Below are 27416 nucleotides of genomic sequence, written 5' to 3' on the forward strand. Positions count from 1 at the left end.
TGACAGTGTGAGAACAGTGTGCACAAACACCTACACACTGATGCTATTGAAGCAAGCTGCTGCACACTTCCTGCATATTCACTAACAGACACACATTGTTATGTAAGCACGAAGAAACACACATGCGCTCAACAGGCATGAACTTGCACACATATATTGCTCCCCAGCTGTTGGTGTGTGGCGCGCCAAGCAGGACGCCCTTCCGCAGAAATGTCAGCGCGGTAGGGAGCTGGGAAAAGGGGGTTTGATCAATGGAGCTCTCCTCTCGATGGCCATGCCGATTCACCAGACTCTTTGATTACATATTGCTTTGCTTCCTAATGGAGCTCAATTATTGGAAGAGAACAACGGCTTTGCCCTGGAGTCACAGGGGGGAAAAAACAGCTGCTTTTCCTCTACCTTTCTCAGCTTCTTTCATCTTTTTCTCCTTGCTTTCTGGTTGTCTATTGTGCTACATGTACATATATTCTCATGACTGTGCTGTAGTTGCCATTTCTGTAACTTCCTGCCCTCAGTTCTACCCTGTCTGTCTGACACTCTGATGCTAAGAAGGGCCGATATTGATAGAGCAGAATGAGCGAATAAAACTGAGATTAACACGAAGCTGTTGGACTTGCAGAGATGTCATTAACTTTTGACATGTTGGTCAAATACACTGGAAGAAGTGTGCGGCTTAGTTAATTTGCCATCAGCTCTCCCAGTCAGTTTACTTAAGGTCCTCTTTAACCTCTTAAACTCTTGACTAATATTGAAATGTCAAAGTCATAGTAAATCATAGTGAACAGCATTGGACTGCTTACTATGAATGAGAGATACTAAAGAAATCTGCAGGACATTAACTCAGCAAGGTTTGAAAATGGGAGAAAAACCTGACAATTTTACCTCCACCTAATCAAAGCTATCAGTATGTTAACAACAGCCAGTGATCAACGAGCACTTTTGGAAGTTATTGAACCTTAGAAAAGGTTTCGTTGTAGTCGTACGAATCAGTCAGCTTTGACACCTGTTGAGAAATTTTGTCTTGTGGATTTTTACAATTAATTTGTTTTTGTTTTTTTTTTTCCATAATTAATCCTCTCTTTTCTCTCTGCATTTTACCCACCAACCGATTTCTTAGTGAACTGTCATGTTGCATCACTTGGGGAGCAGAATGTGGGGTAAGGGCCTTACCTCAAACGTCCACAGAGGCTCACCTCTGTTGGCATAATGGGGACTTAAACCTGAGTCTTCCAGACAAAAGCCCTCCTCTCTAATGACTAGGCAAACACGACCCCCAATTTATTGTAATTTACCTGTCATATTTATCATGAATGTTTCAAGATACAGCACATGGGCCTCAAGCTGACAACAACTTATGTTCACATTACCAGCCATATAATTCAGTTCACCTTTAATGCAGATAAAGTTTGACAAAATAGAAACTATGGAACTTTTTTGTACCCGACTTTCATACAAGTGACTGCCCACTAAAATGGCACTTGCACACTAGATGCATTTGTGCATGCCTCATTTGTAACAAAAACGTAAAATATATATCGTTGAGTGTTCAGAGACGACATGAAGACAACTCTGAAATGGAAGCATTTCCACAAAAAAGTTTTGTCTTTGCAAATTTTCTACAACTAATCGCTATGAATAAGTGCGGACGTGAAAAGCAGGTCTCTTTCATACAATTAAGCCCAACTTACTGTTTCAGCAAGCATTTGTTTGGCGATGTTTAAAAAGACTGAGAAGGATGAGAGCAACTAGACGGGTTTTTTTGGAGTTTAAGTGGAGATTGCTTGTGCTTCATTCATAGTGCTGCAACAACAGTGCTTAGCACAGGAATATAAGGAATAATTAAGACAAGTGTCTTTACTCATCACTGATCAGAGATTAATTGTTGTTCCACATACTTCAGGGGCACAAATCGGAGTTAAAAAGAAGATTGTCCGTGAGGAAATATGGGATTTATTCTTAGAAAATGGCTTATTTTGTGCTTAACAAATTGAACTGATATCAAGTAAACATCTTTAAGATGTTGAAATATTTTTTTTTTTTTTTTTTTTTCAGATGAATGCGTCACTTCTTTTTGGATATTGAGTTAAGAAGGTTAATAAAGTATTTAAAGATTTAAATTTGTTGCTATTTAGTTGTGCCGTACCTTTAATTTCTCCGATGTGCCCTGAGCCCATGGCCAAAAGTTTATCCTTCCAGTCCTTTGACAACAGCCTCTCAATGCTTGGGGTCTCTGTTAAGGGGAGGAGGAGGGGAAGGAGGGGTGCAGAGGAGAGGGAGAGAGAGGGATTCAGTTGGCTGGCCAACATGACAATAAAGCTCATTTAAAGTCCATTTGCTGTAATAAAGGCAGCGGCAGCTCAGCCTAATGGCCGCATCAGCAGGAGAGGGAGGGAGAGAGGCGGAAGGAGAGAAGCTGATAATCGAAAAGAGAGCAAATCTGAAAAACAAAAACAAGCGAGCAAAAGGGAAAGAGCGAGAGAGGCGATGCAAGATGAGGAGAGAGACAAGTGGAGGATGGAGAGAGACAGACAGAGAGGCTTTTTCCCCTCTCACCTGCTGCTAGAGAATCATTAGCCCTGTGGGCCCTGAGACAAAGAGGGCCTTAATGCACCCGCCACAATGGACACATTATCAGCTAGTGCTTTGTTTTCAACACACACTTCACACAGTCCCCAACACACACACACACACACACACACACACACACACACACACACACACGCACACACTCAGAATCACTAATTACAGTCCTAACTGTGGTCACACTTGCACACAGATGTGTGCACACTCAAACACACACACACACACACAGTGGGGTGAGAGGAAACGTCACACAGGAGAGCAGACGCATGGGGAGATTTAATCCCACGTGTTCACATATATGAACTTGTAGAAACACACGTATGTTGAGTTCTAACACAGTGCTGGAAAGTAACCAAGTTACCATTGTAGTGCACTTCTTTTGTTTCAGGATTCCTAGACTTCAAGTTCTGCCATAGTTTTACAGGAAAATATTGTGCTTTTGCTACATTTAAAAATACCACTATTTGGCTTCTGATATTTTATTTAAAAAAAAAAAAAAAAAGCAAATTAAATAGTGACTTTAGTCCCTCGCTAAACTTCCAGTGTATTTTAAATGGTCTGATCTGTCACCCAAGGTAGAAGAGAAGAAAAAAGATTTGTGAAGTTATAAGTTAGATCATATCCAGCATTACTTCCACACTGTGTCACTATTGATGATGGAATGATGATGTTTAACACTGCATGACTAAACGCACACACTTCCTGTTATATTTTAACAACATTTTTCTGTAGATACTCAGATGTTAGTTCTTGGATCTCCCATGCAGTACATTTTAGTTTTAGTACTTTAACTGAATAATATTAAATACACAGGCTGGCATCGGTCCATTGTACTTATCATGGTTACTGACATAAACTAAAAGGAGGCATAGTTGAGATGAAAGACTTGCCCAGGAAAAATGCCTTTGCATTTCCAAACCGACTGTCAACTCAAACACATAAACGTAGATTACCAAACACCAGTAATCTTACTTTTACATTAATACATTAAACATTCTTCAACCAACTCGTGTTTTATCTGCTTACAGCAGCAGAACGATGGCAGATTATTATTCTTCCATAAGGAAATAGGAATCCAACTGGTTTGTCACATATATATACTTACACAAGCATGCAAGTGTGGGAGGGAGGTTTGGCTGAGATGAAGTTTGTCTCCACTAAAGAAGATTTTAACAGCAAATTCCTCTTCCAGCATTAATCATTTGCACGACAATTTTTTTTTTCCTCTCTAAGTCTGAAGAGAGGAGCACAGAAAACAGCCGAGGCATTTTTTTAAGATTTCAAATTATGCCTTGGGTCACACACCTTTAGTTTGGCTAATACACACAAGCGTTGCACTTCAGGTTTGTGTGTGTGTGTGTGTGTGCTGCTCCAACGCCCCTGAGGCCTGAGTCAGGTCCTGAAGGCTTTAATGTGAAAGCATTCACGCCCTGTTGATTACAATGGCTACACCTCCAAAGATACACTGAAAAACAAGCAAGGATCAATGCCTAACTTGAACCAGGTCACCTTTCACATTTTCTGTTTCTTGTGCGTCTGTCCTTGGCCCTGGTCTGTGCTTTATGCACCTCAGTATTTTCAGGAAGGAGCCATGGTTGCTTTGAGGGAATCAGTTAGCAGATCGATGAAGGTAGGATGAGGAGAAGGAGCACAACTGGGATAGAAAGTGTTAAGCAAAAACAGGAGGGGTGAAAGAATATAAGAGTGTGCTCCTGTGTTTCCAATCCATGACAGCTGTCTCACCATCACCCCAACAGGTGCTATTAGCCCCTGGCACTCCCTCTTTTTCTCTGTCTCTCACTCTCATCTCCCCCCACCTCCTCACCTCCCCACCAGCCCCCTCTCCCTCAACAATGACAGAGGCTTTTAAGCCAAAGAGCTTTGACAAGTGAGAGGGAACAACAAATGGCAGTGTCGCCTGTTCTCTTTCCATTGCACTCCCTCTCAGTCTCCATCTCCTAGTTATTATTTTTATTTATTAACAGGGCTGCAGCCATTGTCCCCAGTGACAGGCTAGGGCCACTTTAACTATTAATAAAAGCCAAGAGCCTCTTTCATTGTGTGGCGGATGGCAAAATGGGAGGAAACGAGCAGGAGGAGCTGAGAGGAGAGGACAGAGAAGAAGAGTGGGGCTGGCACGGTGAATATCTTCTAGCTAGATGGTGATTGATGTGCTGAACACTTCGACAAATGAAGCCCCACTGACATTCGCGATTAACTGCAAACACATGCATCCTACAAAACCAGAGGTCAGCAGCACATGCATATAAACCCACACACAGAAACCAGTAACTCATCAGTTGATAGTGACATCCTGAAAACTTTCATGTATTAGCTCCCGATCACATCTACTTGCATTTCATTGCAAAAGCTTCCAGGTGCGCTTCTTTTGCCCAATTCCTGACACTCCAGTACAACAATAACAAGTTGTCTGTCGCAAATCACTTCTTGAAAGCCTCTTTTCACCTCACTTACAGTCAAGGATTTATAACCTTCATCTTAGCAGATGGAAAAGCACCTGATTCCCATTTCAAGTCCCGCAGTAGGTTTAGAAAACACAGCAAGCGTCTGCTACTGCCAATTAAGGCCAAAAATCACTTAATAAAGGAGGACACCACAACACTTTCCATGAAATTCACAGAAGGTACTCCTTGTTCTTCTGACGTACAAGAGGACAATGTGTATGTATGTTTTTGTGTGTGTGTCCCAAGTATGGGTGGATGTTAGTGGTGTGTGAGGTAAGCATGTGAAGTTTGGTGCCCACGCAGGGGTGTGAGCTGCATATGGGAGGAGGGAGGTGAGGGAGGACGCCAATCCACTGAACTAAAACATGAAGCGGGAGGGAAATGGAAAAGAGTGCACAGAGCGACCCCTTCCAATCCAGATCAAGCCTTTCTTTCATCTTAATGGCAAAAAAAAAATCTGTATTTAAAAAAAAAAAAAAAAGAAGAAAACATTTCATATTTGTATTCTGTTTCAACTTGTTCCAACTCTTTGGTAAAGCTGTGTGATGTTTACACTGAATAAAATATCAAAACTCTAGATGTCTGGTGCATCATTTTTCTTTCTGCATTTCCTGAAATTCATATTTGGCATCTTTTGGCCCTCCAACTGATCAGACAGGATTAAGCAGTTTTGAAAACCCTCCCTCCTTGTTTTGACTGAATCCTGCTGCTTTTTTGTATTTCCATGTGTAAGCGCACAAAGTCATCCGAGGGTGACGTTCTGATTTAGATCCTGCACGGCTGAGGAAGATTCTGGGAACGGCACAGGGGGGAAAACACTGACAATGACTCTGGAATCGTTGACTATTATTTTGGTTCATTGGCTCAAACGGAGTCAAGCTGCTGCCCTGCAGCCGAGCCAAAACAACCCCGTCCACCTGCCGAGAGAGGGAGAGAGAAACGGTGTGTGCGTTACAGCAAGACCCCATCCAGCCTTTGGATCCACAGTGAGCTTTTGGTTCAGAAGCTGCTGGAGAGAGAAAGAGAGAAGGGAACGGAGAGAGATGGGAGGAGACTTAGCCTCCGTCCAGCTCGCTCTGACAGACCTCACAAACGATACCGTCCTTCTCCCTTCTCTCACTCACTTTCTATTTTTCACTCAGACGTTTTGCCCTGACTCACCACAAGCAGCCAGTTCTATTTTTCCTATTATCTCATATTTGTGAAGACTGGAGACCTTTAGAGGAAAAGGGAAGGGGGGAGGTTGGGAGTGGGGTGTGGAAAGAAAGGGGAGGAAAAGAAAGTAAGAGAGAAGGAGAGCCCGGGCCCTCGGGTACACAACAAAGGGACCTCTGTGCCAGCGCCAGGCCCAGCCGGGCTTGGAGGAGGGTGAGGGTGAAGGAGTAGAAGGGGGAGGGGGAGGGCCCACAGGAAAAGGCCCTGGCTTGGGACCCGTGGCTGCTCCTTATATCCCCCAAAACAGGCTTCACATTGACTTGAGCTTTGGCAGCGATGGGGAGGTTCAAGCTACTCCCCCCTCCCTTCCTTCTTGATTCTCCTCCTCCCAAACTGAGCTGGGGTCACTATTGAATAAGCAATTATAAGAGAACTAGTGGAGTTTTTCTATGACGACCGTCCTGAATGCTGAAGTATTGAGACTGGACAGAGCAACAGAGACGACAAGGAGCTGAAATGACTGATGTAGTAAAAAAAATATACACATTCGCTCCTGGCCATGACCAACTGAGTATGTTCACATACAATCAAAAAAATTACTGTAACCACATTTAGGTACACAGCGGTCATATAAACACCTTAACAAGGTTATCATAACTGAATTAAAGCCAAAACCAGAGAAACATAACAGATCTAAATGACTTATCTTCTCAACTTAAGGCCCTAATCAGAGAAGTCCGTTTTAACAAAAAAAAGTCAATTTCCTGATGATTCTTGACATTTAATATAAAAAGAAAACAAATAACATCACATTAGTGTATTTTGATCCTATAAACAGAATCAAACTTTTATCACTTTAGTTGTTCAGTTGTCCAGTAACTGCAGTAGTAGTTATGTTCTTGTCATCATGACGACTTTGTTTGTGTTTTTCCAGTCGAAGTATCAAAGACAAAAAGAAGGAAGCTTCCATTATAAGTTAAATGTGGAAAGTAAAATGATGAAACTTAATCAGACTGAATCGTCTACAGTGTGGATGTGTTCAAAGACACATTGGAGAATCCGAATGTGGAATACAACTAATTTATTTACACCCTCTTGATGCTTCGTTTCAGTCTAGCTGTTCCCTTCGCACCAACTGTGCCAGCTCTCCATTACCAAATGATGATGTTGATATTTTGATGATCAATTCATGTCTGGTTGAGCTGGGCCATGTGTCTGGACACATTTTTATTGATTCCTTATAAAGATGGTCCAATCGTTCTAAAGTGAGGCTGTGCCAGGATTACGGGCAGGAAAAAAAAAGGGGGATCTGGTGGTCTGATACAGGAGAGATAGAGGGAGATGTATCAAAAAGCTTTTTGTCCAAACCCACCTCGCACCACCACCTCCGCAAGGTTAGCTGTTAAAAGTACCAATTACTGGCTTGTTGTTGGGGAGAACGGCGCTTGGCAACAGTTGCCGCGGTGGCCGGGCCTCTGAGTAAACATTAAAATCCCTCTCCTCCTCCTCCTCCTCTTCCTCCTCCTCGTCCTTACTTTCTAACCCCCTCCTAGTGCTCCCTGTCTCCCACTGAAGCAGAAGTCTGCAGCAAGAGCGACAGGAAGAGACGGAGAATGCGCGAGTGTGTGTGTGCACACTCAGTCCCTGATTGGTCTCAGTGTCCACTGTGACTTTTCATTCAGAAGCCGCTCCAACTTTAGTTATTAATAAACACCCAGACCACTCGGCAGGCTGGGGGAGGGGGGAGAGGCACCAGCAGACACACAAAATGAAAGAATTTGGCACATGCTCATACACCGGGCAACATCAACCTCTGAGAGCTGTGAGGCTGTTATTCACCTTGTAAAGTAAGTTAGGTTTTTGGGTGACGAGACGGGGGACATATGGTCCCCTCTGAAAGTGCTATGACAATCACAGTCGTGTCTCTAAACATGTTTGGGGGCGACACACCTGTTAGACAAGAAAACTGCAAACAGTCACACACAAAATTACATGCCAAAACACCCCAAGTGTACCTGGGGAGACGGTTATTTTAGCTGATTAAAACTGCCTGCTCCCCTGCTTCATAATCATGTTAATATAAAGCAACTGTGCTGTAAAAACGTAAAAAGAAGAAATTTAACTATCACAAAACAACAGATGTAGAGGGATATTTGTTTTTTTTCATTCTCATATTAGGGATTGTACGGATGTATGCAACATGTTTCCATGAAATCTGACACTCTAAGAATAGGCTGCAACACAGAAAGCAAAAATTTACAAGGGTGTCAGTCAACAATTTATTAAATTGAAAATCCATTTATCTGAATACAGAGTTCTGCCCTTCACTCCACTGCCTTTCCCTAACAGATGGTGTTGTGGGTGCTTATGTCCAATTTGATTTGAACCAAACCCTCAGCCAATTTTTACACTGGCATGAAATCTCAGCGAGCCAGATCCACACACTGGCAGTCAGAAATAGCAGCGGAGAGGGCGCGACATTGTGAAAGAACGATGAAGGGCAAAATCTGGAGCGACATTCGAGAAAGTCGCAGAAAAACTTTCCTTGTTGTTTCATTTCACTTGTGTGTTGTTTGCTTTTTTTTTCCCCTTCTCTTTTCCATACTGCTTTTTATGTGTGTGTGTGTGGGTGTGTGTGTGTGTGTGGGTGTGTGTGTGTGTGTGCTGGCTAGTGAAATTAGCGATGCTATCTTGATACTTCTTGCGGGAGACAGAGAAATGTTCCTTTCACGCACACAGTCACACACAAACACACCATTTTCCCAATTGCCTCTGTGACCTCCATTATCATTAAATGGTGTTTGATAGCATCTAGACATTTGAATCCGCTGTGGACTAATTCTGCTCGGCCCTTGATAGCCACCGCCACAGCACCTTATTAGGGACAAGCTATGGGACTGAAAACGGATCCCATTTTCATTTTACTGCCTCATACTTTACAGGCTGAAGTGTCAGCTGTGATCGTGATAACTACCAAATACTGCCTGCTAATTGCCTGGTTAACAAACAGAGTCTCACAAGAGACTTTTGAATAGATAAGAGGTTCACATGCAATAATAGGTCAAGCTGGCAGGATCCTTTGAAAAGCAGCTTTGCCAAATATATTCTGCCCTGTTGCTACCATCAGGTGAGAACCCTGCGTCTTCTCCTAATGAACCTCTCATAAAGTTAAGAATAGCTCCCTATTATATATAGGTTGTTGTGATTTCCTTTTTTGAGACCTTCTCATGTGCCTAAAAGGTCAAAGACAGGTCATGATGTAATCTTTCGAACCAAACCATGAAAATCACTAAAATTAAGTTTTCAGCAACAATTTACTTATTTGCAAATCCAAATGCAATTTGTCGACTTCTGAAATCTTACGTTTCATGGAAAATTCTGATTCATATCAATGACCTATGTTGGAGCCAATCAGATAAGCTGAATAAATTCATTTAAAATAGTCTGCCTCGTCAACCTGGAGACGATGCAAAGGGAGAGTTAACAAGTCGAAGGCCGGAACTTTTTTTTTTTTTAATGGCACGCACATCTCTCCTTGTCAAAAGCATCCTGTTAAAGTGGGCCAAGGCATGTGTACCGGTGTGTAAGTGTTTGTGTGTGTCGTACACAACAGGCTCAGGCTGCTATAATGGAAAATGACACTTGCAATCTGTCTCGTGGCAATAACCCCTCTTCAGCGCTCTTGTCTCCTCTCAACACACACCCACATGCACACGCATAGACTCAATGGTTCTGTCACTGTAGCAGCCCTCGGGCCGTCCTTGTCACTGCACCGCTTTATTGCATCACTTTAACGTGACAACAAAAGAACACATTGTGTATTGGGCCTGCTGTGCAGAGAAGGGGAATAGACCCACACATTAACTACACTAGTGACAGTGCAGACGTGCGCGCGCACACACACAGAAGCATTTTCTCTTGCAAGTCATGACATTTTTTTTTATTTTTCATCTCCCTGTCATTGCTATGACAGGGAGATGGACAGAGCAGCAAGGCACTCCTGACACACTAATGCTGTTTTACATGTTGGAAGCCTATTCAAACTGTGCTGAGGTGTACTCCCTCTGCATGTGTGTGTGTGCTCATGCACATGTCGATGTAAGCATGTGAGACTGATGGGTAAAGACTGTTATTTCAGATGCTGTCATAGTTTTGGCCCTGTCTTGGCCATTTGATTGACAGCTGACTTAGCTGCAGAGTGCTTTTGCCTTGCTGGACGCCTGCTTTGCTGGACAGCAGAGGCGGGGCCCGCCTATTTCAGTTAAAGTGAATACTGTTGACAAGTGCAAACAAACATGCATGAACACACTTTGCCCTATTTATGTGTCTGTTGAAGTTTTAATTTCCCACTTCTCTCTATTTGACTCTGGACTTTCTTTCTGTGCACTGATAGGACAGAGTGTGTTGTAAAATCTTGAGAATAGCCCACATTGTCCTGTTTGCTGCTCAAAGACAGGAGGACAGACATGTGAGAGCCATTAGACCAATGGCAACAACAGTCCAAACAGCACTGGAATGCTCTGCTGACTAATGTGTGTGTTTGTATTTATGTGTGCATGTTTGTGCGCCTGGCATGGTGGAGCCTTACGAGTCACTGTGCTCCAATTATTCACTCACGTCAATGTCCCTTCTTGTAAATCTTTTCCTACTCCCAAGTTTTCCTGGCAAGATTTCTCTGCTTTTAGGCGAAGGGGGGGAAAAAAAAAAAGTTTGAGTGGTTGATGAGATCTGCCTTGTCAATATCGGGTGATGCTTCTGGTTAGGCCACATTAAGATCACTTCGCCATCTGTGGCTTACAAACTGGAAGAGTGGGACACGGACAAATTAAATGACAATATCAGACCTGATGAAAGTAATCTTTTTTTCAAAGCTTGTTTGTTTTATTTTAGATAGACCAAAAAAGGGAAAAGTTGCAAACGAAAATTCAGGCTTTAGCTGGCCTAAAGTTGAGCAAGAGGCTCTGTTGGCTATAATAAAATTAAAATTGAATGATGAATTAGGTAACTTCTTTTTTTTTTTTTTTTTTTTTTTTTTTAACAGGTTTTCATTTGTTGATTTCACATTGTTGTCACTGGAAGTGTCTCATCTTTGGTTTGGAGCCAATTTTAAAGGTCCAGTTGATAGTATGTAGTGACATCTATTGACAAAATGGCATCATGAAGAATATACCAGCTCCAGTGATCATGAGAAAAGCTGCACATGTAATGTTAAAGTTGTGTGTTTTAGCAAAACACTGGATTTATTGTAAAATAGAGTTGAGAAAATCTGATTTACTGTTTTTAAGTTAAATTGAAGAAAAAGCTGTTTTTATTTAATGACATAAGTTTCTAAATCTACACAATAGTTTAAAAAAATATTGATTTGTTTTTTATGGCAAACCAGAAGACTACCTTGGACACTAAGAACTTTCTGTTCTGGTGCTACAGTAGTCATCACATTTTATTTCACAGACTGAAATCTTCTGCGTGTCTCTGCTTCTGTTATTAAATTATTTTACTCCTATCTCACAAATCAACAACTTTAGATAAATATGGATACACGCTCCTCAGGAATGGATCAAGTCAAGAGTGAGATTCCCTAAGAAATCATGTATGGCCCTTAAAAAGCTAATAAAAAAAAAAAACAACTATATATGTATGTGTGTCTGTATATACATAAATACACACAAACACATATTTGAGTGTATAAATTGGCTAATTCCTCATTCCACCCCCCATCATCTCTCCGACAAGACACCCATGACTCTTTTGAGTGGGCTAATTGTTGTAACAAGATTTGGCTCAGTGGTGACTGGAGCCTACATGATAACCTTGGAAATAACCTAGTTGGCTTAATTTAACAAACCAACAAAATGGACGTTGAGGGCATGATTTGCAGTGAACCAGGGAATATGTGGTGCAGTAAACTGTTATGGTGGTGGAGCTGAGAGGTAGGGTGGCATACAGTGGGTTCAGTCTTAAAAAGTGTGTAGGGCGTGTGTATTTTGGGTGCCAGAATTTGTCAGATGAACCAACACAACCTAACAAACAAGCAAATAGTGTATAAGTGTGTATGGACTCCTGAACTAGCATTGAAACACTGCGGAGTGGGAAGTTTGAAAACCATGAGTTCAGTTTGGAGGAGGGAGGAAAAAGAGTGTTGCACGGAGAGGAATAGTGACAAATAAGAAGAAGGAGGTAGATAAAAATAGATTCAATCAGATCTGCCAGAATAAAAAGATGGACAGTAGGATGTTTCTCAAAACTTCCCATTTGGGAATGTGTGCCTATGAAATTAGTTGAGACACCAGCATGACCACTCCAAAGCCCACTACCCACCATCTGACACACACAGACAGGACGCCTCCAGATTTTACCCACATCTGAAAGAGCCTTAAATAGCGCTGTTACACACTACTTACACACCACTGATCAGAGAAATTCATACTTAATCATCATTTTACTCACAACACACTTTGCATTCTTAGTTTAAACACTGTCTGGGAAAGAAGTTATAAGGAGAGTGATGCCAAACAGAAATACACACACATTGAAATGTTTAGGACACCAAGTTTTATGGTGGGTCTTTAAAATTAAGCAGGAGATTATAAAAATCATACAGATATTTGTGTGGTTGTAGACTCCGACATATTGTTACATGAATAATTTGAGGAGGAGAATGAAGCAGTGAGAGGAAGGTAGAGAGAAAATGAGAAGTGGAGGGGTAGAAATCATTATTATTTTGGGAAAGTAAGGTCAGCAAACATGTTTTTCTGATTAAGTTGATGTTTTCATCCATGGCCATGTTTAAAATGTCAAAGTTATCTGGATTCACTAATCCTAACTGTGGAGCTCTGACTAAGCGGTACTCTGATGCTGCTTATGTAGTATCTTTGTCTTCACAGGTATCCATAACTATTACGCAAGTTTTCATATAAAAATCATGGAGTTCTAATCAAAGCCCAGTCTTTCCCTTTAATTCTTACAAGCTGAAAAGGAGCACAGCCTCTGCATTCAAAGAAATATTGAACGCTGACAAGGAAAAGTGGAAAAGTACCTGAATGTCTCAACAAGCTGATCAATACTGTGGTTATGTCATTAGAGTGCTAGACGATCTGATGATTTATATGTGTTTTATTGACTGAATGTGCTGCAGGTGTATTATACCATCATGTGAGGAAATGTTCCTTTGTTAGATACGGCACTGGCTGTTTTAAAAAGATTTTACACTAAATAAAGACTAAAGGGTCTTTTTATATATATATATATATATATATATATATATATACACACACACATATGGGAGTTTCATTAAAAAAAAGCATCTTTAAGAGTCATTATGAAGAAGCTTTTGAGTAACAAGTCTTAGTTTCAGGTTACAGAAGTTTTCACTTCTGTTGAGATACCTGATGGAGAAATCTGCTTCTCCAGGAGGAGATTCTTTAAGGTGGATTAATCTCCTATCTGAAAACCTCACCTGCTAGGTGAGGTATTAGCAGCCAATGTGGTAGATGTGGGTTAGAACTAGTCCAGTTTTGTGATCCTGTAAATCCAGGGTTGAACTTGTAGTTACCTCACTAAGCCACTAAACCTGCTTCATAATGTAGGTTGCTGGTCTCTTTCAAAACATTTCAGTACGATTACTGTCAGGTGTTTGTACGTTTTTTCTTTTTTTTTTTTGGATGCATGAGTTAAACAGTTCTAAAGGTTAACACCCTCATAACTAAAATAGAAAAAAAACACTTTTTAATTCATGGTTTTATTGTGATTTTGCCATTTGTGTTGTCTTTTATGCTTTTTTTTTTATTTTTTTTTATTTTTTTTTTTACTCCATCTGTGATGCTTTTAATGTTTTATGTAAAGCACTTTGAATTGTCTTGTACATGAAAGGTGTTGTACACATAAACTTGTCTTTGCCTTGCCTAAAATGTGCAATTTAGCTGAAATTTGTGTATCTAAAAGAAAATTCAGACAAAAAAAATCCAATTTAATTGAGTTGATTTAGCAAGACTTAGAACCTCATTCTGGAGTCCATAAACACTAGTGTCCACTATGCTTTTACAAATGACCAAAATAGTTACTATAGTGAATAAATTTGTTCTCATCGTTCCAATTCTAAACCCTGAATGACAAGCAATTTTATCCAGTTTGATAACATAAAATTAGTTAAGTGGAGTCTTTTCACTTCAGGTGTTACAGATGGCACAAACTGGAGGAACTCTGGCATTTGTCTTAGTGAGATATGATTAATTTCATGAAGCTGGTTAATCTTGTCTTAAAAAAAACAGAACTGACTGAGTCTTGACAGAGCATTGATGTCTGTAGTATCCTGTCAGATACACACTGACTTTTACATGTGCTGACTGTTAGTTTGGAAACACTGCAGCAACGTACACCTGGGTTCCTGACAAGCCTGAAGTACAACAGCTGATTTGCTTGTCAGTGTTACTGGGAGCGCAGAGGCCATGTGCTCGTGGATGTATGCACACCATTCTGGATGCTTACATCTGACTATTTTTGGATGTTTAAATGTGTGTGTGTGTGTGTGTGTGTGTGCATGTGTGAGTTTGTGTGTAGGTGACAACTCCAGCCCTAAACTGACTGGCATCTGGCAGTGGCAGTTGTTTTAACAGCTGAACTGACAGCATTAATCTGAACGCACCCAAATCAAAAGGAGACAACACCTGTTCATTGCTCCAGAGCCCAGCTGAGGAGGAGACAAGTGAGGGGAGGAGGGGGAGCGAGGTATGAATGGAGGTAGGGAGTGAAAGAAATGGAGGGGGTGTTATTCGAGGCAGGCGGAGGGAGTGATGGGAAACAAAGGGAGAGGCAAGGTGAAAGATCAGGGGAAGGTGGCAGAGAGGAAGAAGAGACTCCAAGGATGGAAAGCATGGGATGAGATGGTGAGAAAGAGAGAGAAGGAAATGATGAGAGACGGAGGAAAAGAGGATGGGGAGAAGACGATGGGAGTGGGCATGCTGCCAGGCAACACACACTCTGCTCTCTCCCTTGAGCGAAGCGGAAAGAGACTGTTGGCCAAGTGAGGAAGGAGGAGTGAAACTGGAAGGAAGGGAGAAGGAGAGGTGAAAGGATGGGTAGAGGTTTTTTTTTTTTTGGGGGGGGGGGGGAAGAATAGCTGGGAAAATGAAGAAAAAATGTAAAGTAGCAATCTGTCAAGTGGAGCATCAAACATGAGTGGCTAGTGATGACTGCACTGCTGGCCAAGCACTAGCAGAGGACAAGAATGCAGGGGGGGCAGAAAGGAGGAGGAGGAGGAGGAGGAGGTTGGAGTAGAGATGAGCGTTAGAGATGCTTGTCTCCCAACATCTGGCTCAAATAAGGCCGGGTCACACAGTGGGCTCTGGTCGTGACCCCTGAGGCTGACAACATAGACACCACCACTTCATCTGCCGGACCCGCCCTTTGACCAGCCAGCCAGGGGTTAATTAACTGAGACCCTGTGGCTTCAAAGACTGACACACTGACTGGCTGACAGAGCAGATGATTGACCAGCTCTCTGGTTGGCTGAAAAGATCTTTCACCAGTAGGGTGGGTTGCTGTCTTTCACTGGTTAATGTGGGGTTCGCTTCCTTGTTAAAGTATAGCCTGGTTGACGACCTACTGTCTGGATTATTTAAGTTCTCAGACTGCACAGTATGCACGCTGTGGATCTACTGTACGCTCAAGAAGAGCTTTGCAATGATACACGTCAAAACAGCACTAAACAGATTTAGCTACGTTGCTCACAAACCTTCATGGATTAGAAACGGGAAATTGGAGTCGAATTTTATATTCATAACATATAACAAATTTAAGGTCGGAACTGATATTCCAATAATAGATCACAGTTAAATACATCTATGGCTCATAATAAAGTCAATTAAATGATGCAGAAAATCTCTTCATCTTAGTGGTGTATGTATCAGTTAAGTGCTGACCTGAATAAACTTTATGTATCTTTGCATCTGGTTTTGTGTTGGTTACTTATCTCTCCATACTGATTTATAGAACAAATGTGAATATAAATATACAGTACTCTGCAAGTCTTGAGTTACCCAAATTTCTTTATACACTGTCTAAAAAATTTAGGCACAAGGTAAACACAGAGTGATAGGATAGGCAACCAGTCAGGCTAGAACTGTAGGCAGAAGATGGGATATCTGGATGGAGAACCTACATATTCACAGGGAGAACGCGCAAACTCCACAAGGAAAGGCCAAGTTCAGACACCTACCTCCACTTAAGACCCAAACCAGGAACCTTCTTGCTGTCAGATATCAGGGCTAACCACCACGGGTCATTGTGGTCTATATGTAATTATTGTATGTAAGTTCACAGACGGTTTATAGTTCATTTTTTCTTAGAACATTTAGTATGTTCTGTTCTATTTTATTCTACAGTCATTAAGCAGACGCTTTTATCTCTGTCTGCGATCTTTGACACATTTAAAAACCTCTTACACAGGCTTTCTTGCTTTTCCTTTCCTTGTTATTTTGTATTTCTTTAGAGAAGCTTAAATAATCTTTCAGTTTTTAAAGGACTTTCTAAAGTTCTCCTTGGGATGTTTCTGCCTTTTATTTTCTTAGTGGTTCAATAACATTCAGGTCTGAGCTCTGGATTTATCACTCCATTAAGTCTGTTGCTACTGACTTCCAGTTTAGTTCTTGTACTACAGTATTTGCAATACCTCAGCCTTTTCTCCCTGTTCCTTTTCTTTTAAAATGGCTTCTTGAGAGCTGCCCTTGCAAGATGACCATTTCTGAAGAGGCTTGAGTGAACAGTAGATGGATCAACTAAAAGTCCAGATTTGCATCCTGTCCAGTCCTCACTGGATTTTTTTTTCCTATTTTTAAAGGCCATCGCTTTCAGACACAGGTCATCTGCAGTTTCCGCACAAATTTTAAACAACACAACACACTTTGCTGAGATGCGAGACATATTCAGCTAAAAATTAAACATAAACCCCATTGCTCTAAAAATGGTCAGGTAAAATACCAAAATTAAAAGTGAGTGAACATAAAATCAGTGTCAAAAGAAAAACTTAGTAGAGCTTGGCGAATCATCGGTCAAAACCACTTAGAGATATTAAAAGGAAACCTGGTTGTCAGGGACAGAAGTTTTGCACAGTACTCTTTGTGACATTAGTGACTTTTAAAGGTCCAAAATAGAACTATGCAGTTTTCTATTAAATACATTTAATTGGGATACTTTTTTAGTCAGAAGTCTAATGGTTCTTTGAGTAGGAATGAGTTCAGCAGATCGTGCAAATGATTAGATTTTGAAAAGGCAAACAGAGTGAAAATAAATCAATGTAATTGGTTGTGAATTATAATAATCTTATGTTAGCTTTTTAAGGTAGCTAAAGTATTTTTCCCCTTTCAAGAAGTCACATACAGGATAATAAAAACTCATTTTGTCATATTGTTTACATATATAACACCCAAGCCTGCACATATTTGAGTAACCTCAGAATAATCTAGTCATATTGAGAGTTAACTGAAAAACACCCTCGTAGATGCAGTCACTGTAAAATTTGCATGTCAACAAAGACATCTAGAAACCTTGCAGCAAAGCATTACCTTTTACTGTTTAGCTATGGCACAGTGTCAAGATGAAAAGTCAATCATTCCATTACAAAATGCGACATTCATCTACTCACAAAGTAACTGCTGCTGTGTCTAATGAATAAAAGATAGTTGCAGGCTGATTTGATCACTCTTCTCACTAAGTGAAAGTATTTGAGGGTGCAGTCATCTGGCCTTTTGAAAACTGCTTTAACTCTTAAAAGCAATTGCCTTCCACAATGTTTCTCAGAATGTTTTGTTGCTTAAGTGCCTCTGTGAAAGTTTTCAGAATTTGTGTCACATTCTATATCCTTTTGATCGAGTAATTGAGGGACAAATGAAAGTCTAAGCACTTTGCACAGAATTCATCAATCTCGTGGGCATTTTGCAGCATAAAAACATTCCTCTGATTCTCCATGGGGATGTGGGAAAAGACCTACAAAGAAAAATAACAGAAAAGAAAGAAAAAAACAATTACTGAGTGTGTAAATGAAGAGAGTATGAGAAGTTAAAGAGATAAAACATGGATTCCAGTGATTTGGTCATGGGAGATGATGCTGAATGGAAGTGAGTGACTGGATGCCAAAACATCAGGGCCTGTCTAATATTTAGCAGTTGGGGACAGGAAAGCTTTTTACTTAGTATGATGCACATCAATACACACATAGAAGCACGACAATATTTATATAGTGAACACATACTCTTAATGCAAAAGCTGCCTCATCGTCAGGTATCACACATGCACACGGAGTACTGTAGCACAGTATAACTGACTAGGTCACAACAGCTATGGAAGCACTGATTCATGAACCTCCAGCTTTTGTACTGAACTTAATACCATGCCAGGGGGGCCAATAACACACACTGACACACACAAACACACACATCTTCAGAAAAACCAGAAGACCCTCTCTCTTCTATCTAAGCTCCTTTATGCTCATGTATTGGACAAAAGCTGAGGCACTGCTTTCCCCCCCAAAAAACACACACACACACAGACACACACACACACACACACACACACACACACACACACACTATTCATCTCCTTAATATCACTCATCTGGACAGGGAAGAATGGTAGAAAGGAGTTTCATCCCCACCGATTGTCTTGTGTGAGGCTGGAGAGAGAATGCAATGCTGAAAAGCATACACAAAACAATTCAATAAGAAAAGTGACTTGAATGCGCCTTTCATCAAACCAACAATGGCCTGCCCCACAATAGGCCTCAGGTTCGCCCCATGATGTTGCCTCTTTCTCCAGCCACAAAGGAGAGGGAATGAAAAAAAAAATCAGAACTGACTAAATTTGAATTGTGAGCCATGTCCATAATGATCCCTGCGTCTATAACAAACCCTGTGAAGTTAACTGACATAATGACAAGCAGATAACTGGGAAGAATGGCTATTAAAGGAACTAGTTTTCTTAATTATGAAGGAAGGAAGGACTGTTTTTGCCCGCTTCATGGTATCATTTCATCAAGAGAGTGCTTTTTAAATTTTGATTATTTTAATCTTTCTAAGCAAAGACTGCTGGAGACTAATTTACCTTAAGTTAAAGGTTTCCTGTTTTTTGTGTATTTATTTATTCATTTTGATCAAGTCATGAAATACATAAAACCTGACACATGCACACATGTTAGTCTCAAACTTCTTTTAGTTAATGTTGACTGTACATTTAGTCGGACATTTTCTTTTTCTTTTAAAAAAAAAAAAGAAGAAAAAAATTGGAAGAAAATGAATGACTCTTTCTTCACTTATTTTTACAGAAGAATAATCTTGTCATGCAATGATTGTGTTAATTTATACAACTAACTAATTACCAACAAAAGGTGGAAGTCACAAAGATGTGCCCGCTCCCACGCTTGAGCTGTGAACCTGCTGCGGTGTGTATTTGTACAAATGCACTTGTGTGTGTTGCGGTCCTCCAATTTCCCTTGGGGATCTCTGCCTGAAACATCTAAGTGATGACATGCAGTGGCTGTATATGCTATTGTTGATGTTTATAGTATGTGTGGATGTGTGTATGCATTTGACAGAAACCCCCCAGATAGCAGGATAACAGAAGAAGAGGGAGGATTAAGCAAAGTAAAGAGGAGGAGGGGAGGTAAGGGGGGTTTGCGTGGACTGATGGATGAACGAGAGACTGCCTCAATCCGTCCACTTCTCTGGCTTGCTTTCTTTCCCTTTCATTCCTCTCCCCTTCTTCTTGGCAGAATGTATCCGCCCTTCCCATTGTCACCCATTGGAGTGTAAGGAGGCGTGAGCAAGCTCCGGTCGCTGTGTGCTTGTGTGGCACAATGGCCTTGCCTAAGTGCTGTCCTATAAAATGCCTCAGTGCTCTCTAAAAGCAAGTCTTGGGTTCCCTCCGTTCCTTGAAAATAGATGAAGTGCTGTGGCATACATGTGTGAGCATGTGTTCGTGAGTGTGTGTTGTGTGACATCCATCACTGAGTTGGCATATTCAGTATGGAAACCAGTGCCTTTGAGCAACTTGGAAGCGGCAAGTATACTTGGCCACAAAACACAACTTTGGTTGCTGGAATGGCTGCATACCTATAACTTTGACTCTTATAGAGGTATGACTGTTCCTTGCTTCTTGCACATGTGTCTGACAAAAAGACAGTAAAGTATCCCATAGTGCAATAGGCCTGATCTGGGAGCTGCACATTGAAAGACAATATACTGTTAATTGGAACTAACAGCACTGTACCATATTTTTGTGCAGAGTTATTTGGTAACTAGAGTCTTATGTACAATTATAGGAAGCAATTTATTTGACTGTGTCCCTCATTGTTTTTGTTAGACGGCGCTGTATTGTTACCTGGGCAGGTGACACATATAGAGGGAACGCATCACTAGTTTGGCAGATTTTTGGCTCGGAAGGGCAAAGGGTTCTTGCATGGCGCAAGTAGACGTTTGTATGCCACAAGATTATTTGCGAATGGAATAAAGATTTTTGAATCGGAAATTAAGTGATCTAAGTGGAAGTCTATTACGGCAAAGCAGCGCGTCGAACCAAACTCTTGGGCCAAGCAATCTCAGTAGCTTTGTTAAGACTTAGCTCCTTCAAGAACAATAATAATTCATAATCAAAATTTGGTTGTACATTGAGCAAACAACAAGAAGTAAACAAGTTAAATGGGCAGCGAAGTTCAGCATGATGGCAACCTGAGCTGGAGACAGTTGCGTTGGTTAAATGGTTAGCCTTTCCATGCTAATGGTCAGGTGAGGCAGGAGAATCTGAAGGGGAAGATGCATTACAAATATTTGGACAAGGTATTTGCTGAATGCTTGATTCAAAGTGTGAACTTTGTTCCATTTAACGCCCCATAGTTGTCTACAGGAAGGAAAAAGTCATGTTGAGAATCCAAAATACTATACAAAATCAGAAGAAGATTTATTTCCTCAAATCTGGTCATTTCCAGAGCCATAGGTAATGACAAGTGATGCTTTGTGAACTAAACAGTGCCTTGTTGTGGTATTTAAGCCAAATGCACTCTATGAATGGTTTATTCCAATCAAGGTATGCCCAGTAGTTTCACTAAAACACACATTTCTAGTTGAAAACCTTTGTTTACCCCAGGTTCCAGCTGAGACATTACTAAAAGGAAGAAAACATAAAAAGTCCCAGAGGCCACAGAGCTTCAGTGACGGGTAGCTGTAGCTGGGTAGCAGAGGGTCAACAGACGGGCCCAGAGATAGAGCTCAGCTGGCACTTAATGTGTGAGCCACTTACAGTCAACGCCGCCATGCAGTGAGATGAGGAGAGGAGGAATGAGGCTGAGTGCCTGGTGAAAGTCCAGGGCAGTGGAGGCACCACTCCAGGGGCCGAGAGGAACATCTGTGCCCCATTTAGTGATGTTTTTCCTCCTTTTAATTTCACTCATCTTTTCTTCTCCTTTTTTTTTCCCACAACTATCAGACTATTCATCTGATGCATTTCTCAGGTGCCCTTTTTGTTCCACTGCTGGGCAAACAGATTATTACCAGGCCATGCTCGGTGCCACAGGGCCACAAGAGGTTAAATGGCATTTCCAAGGGACCTGACCAGGTGTGTGTGCTTGTGTTGCCATTTCCCTTGGGTTTTAGCACCAACTCTCCTCTCGACCCCTTGGCTCCTGCAATGCCCTGTACTTGCTCTCATTATTCTTGTAATCACACACTCATGCACTCCAGCACGAGCCACCCTGCCACCCGGCGGCCTCGTATCCAGACAATTGGACGCAGGTAGTGTCATGGCATTCCTATCTTCTCTCTGTTGCTTCTGAAGAATTTATTAAAGACTGCATGTGAAAGTGTGTGTGTGTGTGTGTGTGTGTGTGTGCACGTATATGTACTAAGGTGCTTGAGCATGAGTGTGTATCTCCCGGGTAGCAGGTGGCCGGTTGAGTAAGACAGAAGATGAATGGAGAGAGCAGGAGAGCAGTGGAGCCTGGTTGGGCCAGGCCATGGGGAACAGGATTGCTAGTCATTTATTAGAGGCCAACACACACACACACCTACGCATTACATAAATGGAACCAAACGCATTTCTTTTCGTAATGTACAACAACATCTGCACACATGTTCCATCACAAATGCATATGCAAATACACAAGTATATGTGCTCCCAAAGGCTTTAACAACACACACACACACACACACACACACACACTGACCCAGTATCTACCATTGCCATTCATCTAGCATAAGTAGAGCAACACTAGCCACAGACTAAATCTTTCAAACTCAGTGTGTGACTTCCTTAGCATGTGTGGTGTCTAGCTCAAGGCCTGCCTTCGATAAGCCAAGCCTCTCTTTCTGTTTCAAGATGTTTATCGTTTTCTGACCCATTTTGTGTCTTTGTCCCCTTGTTCGCATCCCTCCTGGTGTTAATGTTCAGACACTATGAATGTGTATGTGCATGTGTGTCATTGATCCAGCTGGAAGCGATGTGTGTGTGTGTGTGTGTGAGAGAGAGAGAGAGAGAGAGAGAGAGAGAGAGAGAGAGAGAGAGAAAGACAGAGAGAGCAGTAATATTCCAGGCCTTTCATAATGATTAAAGCCTTCATTAAATTTTCATCCCAACCTGCTGTTTGCTGCTAATGGCCTTTGTGAGCCACACAGCCAAACAATAGCTAGCTGGGCACAGAAAAGGGATTTCTATCTCGCGTTCAATACCGCCCCTTGTCGTCCTCACCCGCCCCCCTCAAACCCAACCCTTCATTTCCCCTTTGCCTCTCTTCATCTTTTCTCATTTTCCCTTTTCTGCTTCGACTTTCTTTTCTTTCTTCCTTTCTCTTTTGCTTGGCCTGGGTTTTTTTTTTTTTTCATATGTGTTTGGTCTGGAGGGCCTTTTGTTACTGCGTTTCATTTAAGTATGGGGCAGATAATGGTCTGGGCTGGTTTAGATGCTGCACCACCATGGCACTGTGCTAATGGGGTCTGTCAAGATGCTTGTTTTCTCCTTTGCTTTGCTTTCCTTTACCTTCTGTCTTTTCCTTCTTACTCTTTCTTCCTCCCTCTTTCTTTTTCTCACCTTGCCGATGCTGACTTATAAAGATCCACTATTGCTGTTTTTTTTTTCTTTTCCTGTGCAACCAGTTCATGAGGTCCAGCAAAGCAGTGAACAACCCAAAACACACCTCAATTACAGCTCAGCTCGACAAACAGTCTAGTTTTCTTCTTTTTTTTTTTTTTTTTTTTTTTTTTTGGTTAAATGTGTCACAACAGGCCTCTCTATCGACTGGGATAAAAACAGCCAGACGGTAAGAGCTGACCAGCCGTCGTGGCCGCTTTGAAAGCCTTACAGAAAAGTCTGGAGAATAAGGTTAGCACATCACAGCTTGAATGGAAAACCTGTTTGTGTACTTACAAAACACAATACATGCACAAAGAAGCTACACTTTAATGCAAATACACACTGTACTGCTTTTTTCCCCAAATCCAGTAATATATGATTTCAACTGGTCTAGAGCAATAGATCTCCTGAACTTATGCAGATCTTTTTAAGTTTTTGTTTTGGTCATCAGCTACTTCTTCAGCCCTTGTAATTCACCACTTTTGTAGGAATGTGTAAAACCTGCTTCACACAGACCTATGATTCTAACTGTTTTTTGGGAAAGCGGCTCCCTCTCAATGAATCCTGACATTGTGCTGCTGCCAAAGCATCCTAAGTTAGGCTCTGGTGTATTTGAGTGCTATTCAATTTGCCTTTAGAACTAATCTGTTCCAATCAATTTTAGAATTGAAAATGATCATCCTCATTTTGACATCTGCTCCACTTTTTTGATCTGTAAAGAGTTTATATCTGCTTTAAGTGTCTAAAGACGTGAGTAAATTCCAACCACTTCCTCATCATAACACACAAAAGATATCCCTGCTTTTTGAAGAGACTTGTTATTTATACTATCCCATCTTCCTAAAGAGGAACACCTGTTGATGAGATCCACATTACATAAGTACTACGTGTGTAATTGATACTCAAGCCCCCATTTATCTGTTCAAAAGAAATTAGCATTAGCCATTGGCTAACTTTCTGTCTTTGCTTGACTCCAACTGTTTGCCTGAGGCTACATGTGATAATAAATGTGCAGGCTAATGGAGCAAGCCTTCGTAGGCCCCGGGCAAAACTCCCGTTTAGCCCCCTCAGCAGTGAGAGAAATCTATCGAGGGGCTCAAAATGAATTATCATGAAGGTTAGGAAATAAGTGAAAGATATTAATCCCTCAATAACTGTTGAACTGTTGGAAATGTAAGCGCTGGCGTTCTTCAAATTTTAAGTCAGGAAACATTTGGAGAGTGAAGACAGTGTATTTGCAGTCTTTTCACGCACTCAATACACTTCTCACCCGTGAGCACATGAATGCACACACACACACACTTGGTACTTGTCAGGTTGTAAAAAAAAACAAAACAAAACAAAGCAAGGCATGGTGGACAATAGACCCAAGCAGCTGATGCTGTCAGTCTGTATGCTGGAAAAAACAAAGCCTCTCCTTTCGTGTGAATATGTGTGGGTTCACAGCTGAACCACAGAGTGAGAGACAGAACCACAGAGAAAACCAGAAGAAGGAACAAGCAGGAGAAAGAATGGACAACAGAATGTAATAAAAGTGTGGCACCCAGCCAGAATTATAGTGAGGACTTGCAGATTACACATCTGGCTGCACAAGCGTTGCCTTTCATCACTGACCTTCCGGCTCGTTTTTGATCAGCTCCTCCATCTTGCGCTGTTTCAGTGTGTCCACGACATCAGCCAAGCTGCCCTTGCGTCTCTCAGGGGTGCCAAGGGTACCCGTGGCCGAGCCCCCGTCGCTGCAAAGTCGCCCCCCACCTCCACCTTCCTCTTTGCCTGGCGAGGTAGCGTTGTGCTGGGGGTAAGGACTCAGCGAGCTCCCCTTGGGGGCATTGTGTTCCTGAAGAGGAGAAAAAAAAAGTTGATGTATTAGTTTTAAAATGACCTGAACTTGAAGACAAACTGACTGCAGATGAAGAAAATGAAGAGGAAATTGGGGAGGAGCTGGCAGAAGCCCACTTATCATCTCCATCCTTCTTTCCAACTTGCACCCTTTATTTGTGTTCTTATATCCCAATGCAGCAACCTTTCATCCCCAGCCAGTTGTCTCAAGTTAGGACATACTTCATCTGTCTCCCTCGCATCCTCTGGAATCTGCATTTAACTAACTTGGAGGTACTTGACAGAACATGCACATGAAACAACAGCAAGAAACTCCACCCGCTCTAAAGTGTCACGCTAACTCTTCATCACAAAGACTTCCATGGCTTCCTTTGAGGGATGTCCAATGCTACAGTCCCGAATCCCAAGCCCAACTTTCAGAGCTGCCTTTCACTTTTGTCTCAAGATTCATGATGATTAATGCTGAGGGTGCAACTCCAGGAAATGCAGAAATCACTAATAATACATTCTGTTTGAAGGAACAAAGCTCTGGAGAGGTGTCAAATCATTTCCATAAAAAAAAAAAACCCCAACAACAACAATCAGAGCGACAGCAACTAAATGTAAACAGTGCAGCTTAAAGTAAAGCCCTGTGTCGTTTTTCCAAGCTGTCATGATTACTAATTAAAATGCTGTTCCGTATAAATTTTAATTCCTTAACATTCTCAGTTTAATGATGTTTGGAAATGGTGATATTAGTGGTAAAAACATTTAGAAAAACAACACTTTGCACACATTGTCAAAAACTATGTCCTTCTTCAGTAACTTTAGTCAAGTTGGATAACTGCTGATAGCAGGGACAACAAATCCAATAAAGGTACAGTAAGTAACTTTTTGCATCTTAATCTTTGTTTCTACAGCTGGCATGATGGACTTAACGCTGACTCAGGCCAATTAACGCTGACACCCAGCAGACACCATCAGCTGCAAACATGATGTCGTCCTCATACCCATGTTCGTTAACAATAGCATCGGTCGTGTGTTACATGCTCCAAATTCAAAAATAGACATAGTATTTTTAACTCTTGAACTTACACTCAGGTATGTTACAGTGTGCTGCTTGATTACGGCAACAATCAGCCTGCCAGCCAGTCTGTCAGCTTAGCTCTTTGCAGGTATGAGGGTCAATGGTCCACAGGGTTAATCTTTCGCTAATCTTGCTACAGTATGTGGCATGCCACCTGGGACAGCATCACACATACACAGTACAGCATCTCTTTGCTGTTTTGTTTGCATTTATGTGTGAGACCAAGAGAAATGCATGATGGCGTATTAAGGTAGAGATCTAATCATTAACTTGCAGAGACTGCTTGTATATGTGGAATTTAATACTGAGATCACAGTTGACAACAGGATAATTAACACTGCAAATAACTCCAGAGCTTTTTTTGATTGTTTTAATTTTTTGAGGGACTAATACAGAGCTTTAGAATAAAGCCAGACTTAAGGTTTCAGTACTGAAATTGCTTTAATTTTAAGTGGTGAACTTCATTTAAGAAGAGACGTCAGACTGTCATCCCTTGGCTTTTTTAACACCTCACTGCCTCTCTGTTCAATTCTTTGCATTTCCACATTCTGAATAACAAGCAAAGCTTGAAAATGACCGCTTCTTTCCTTCTCTTTCTTGCACATGCATTGTAACAGACTGACAGATTGTGGCAGCAACGATGAGGCTGCAGAAGTTGTATATGGAGTCTATGAAGAGCTGATGAAGCTCCTTTTGCCGCAGCTGAGGGCTGTGCTGTGCTGGGAAAGTGTCTTGTGATCTTTAAAGCTATAAAAGCCTTAACCCGACTCACCACCTGACCAAGTGGCTGCTACTGCCTCTCTTTTTTTGCTTTTTATCTCTCTTAACTCTTTTGTTCTCCAGATTAGGGAAAATTTAGACTTCATATGAGTTTATTTACTTTTTTTTTTTTTTTTGTGAATGTGAGACATTAGCTCCTGTAAATGTAACCAGGCAAAGAGCAAAGGAGCACGTAAAAGTTGAAGAAAGCACCCCCTCCCCAATAGAAAAAGAAAGAAAAGGTGTTATTAGAGGAAATGAGAAGAGAGCTTGTTGACTGAGAGAGATATGTGGTTAAAAAAAAAAACAGGCGAGGGGAAGGCAGGCATCTTGAAGGCAGCGGTCACACCTGTCACATCCCATTTATCTAATCCAGCGCCTACTTAAAACAGCCGCACTCTTTCTTTCGAGAAAGATGTCGCGCAAACAAAACAAACAGAACG

General features: G+C 41.4%; 1 protein-coding gene across 2 annotated transcripts in view; it reads right to left on the reverse strand.

Moving 5' to 3' along the window:
- sox5 (SRY-box transcription factor 5) overlaps positions 1–27416 on the reverse strand; it is an 84094-nt gene that overhangs the window by 41761 nt on the left and 14917 nt on the right. For both annotated transcript variants that reach the window (XM_079262951.1, XM_079262950.1), the window contains exons 3-4: positions 24924–25146; positions 2144–2230 (exon numbers count right to left, since the gene is read on the reverse strand). In XM_079262951.1, coding sequence (XP_079119077.1) covers positions 2144–2230; positions 24924–25146 — 310 coding nt within the window. The remainder of the gene's footprint in view (positions 1–2143; positions 2231–24923; positions 25147–27416) is intronic.

Source organism: Telmatherina bonti, assembly GCF_933228915.1.
Source record: "Telmatherina bonti genome assembly, chromosome: 23".
NCBI lineage: Eukaryota > Metazoa > Chordata > Actinopteri > Atheriniformes > Telmatherinidae > Telmatherina > Telmatherina bonti.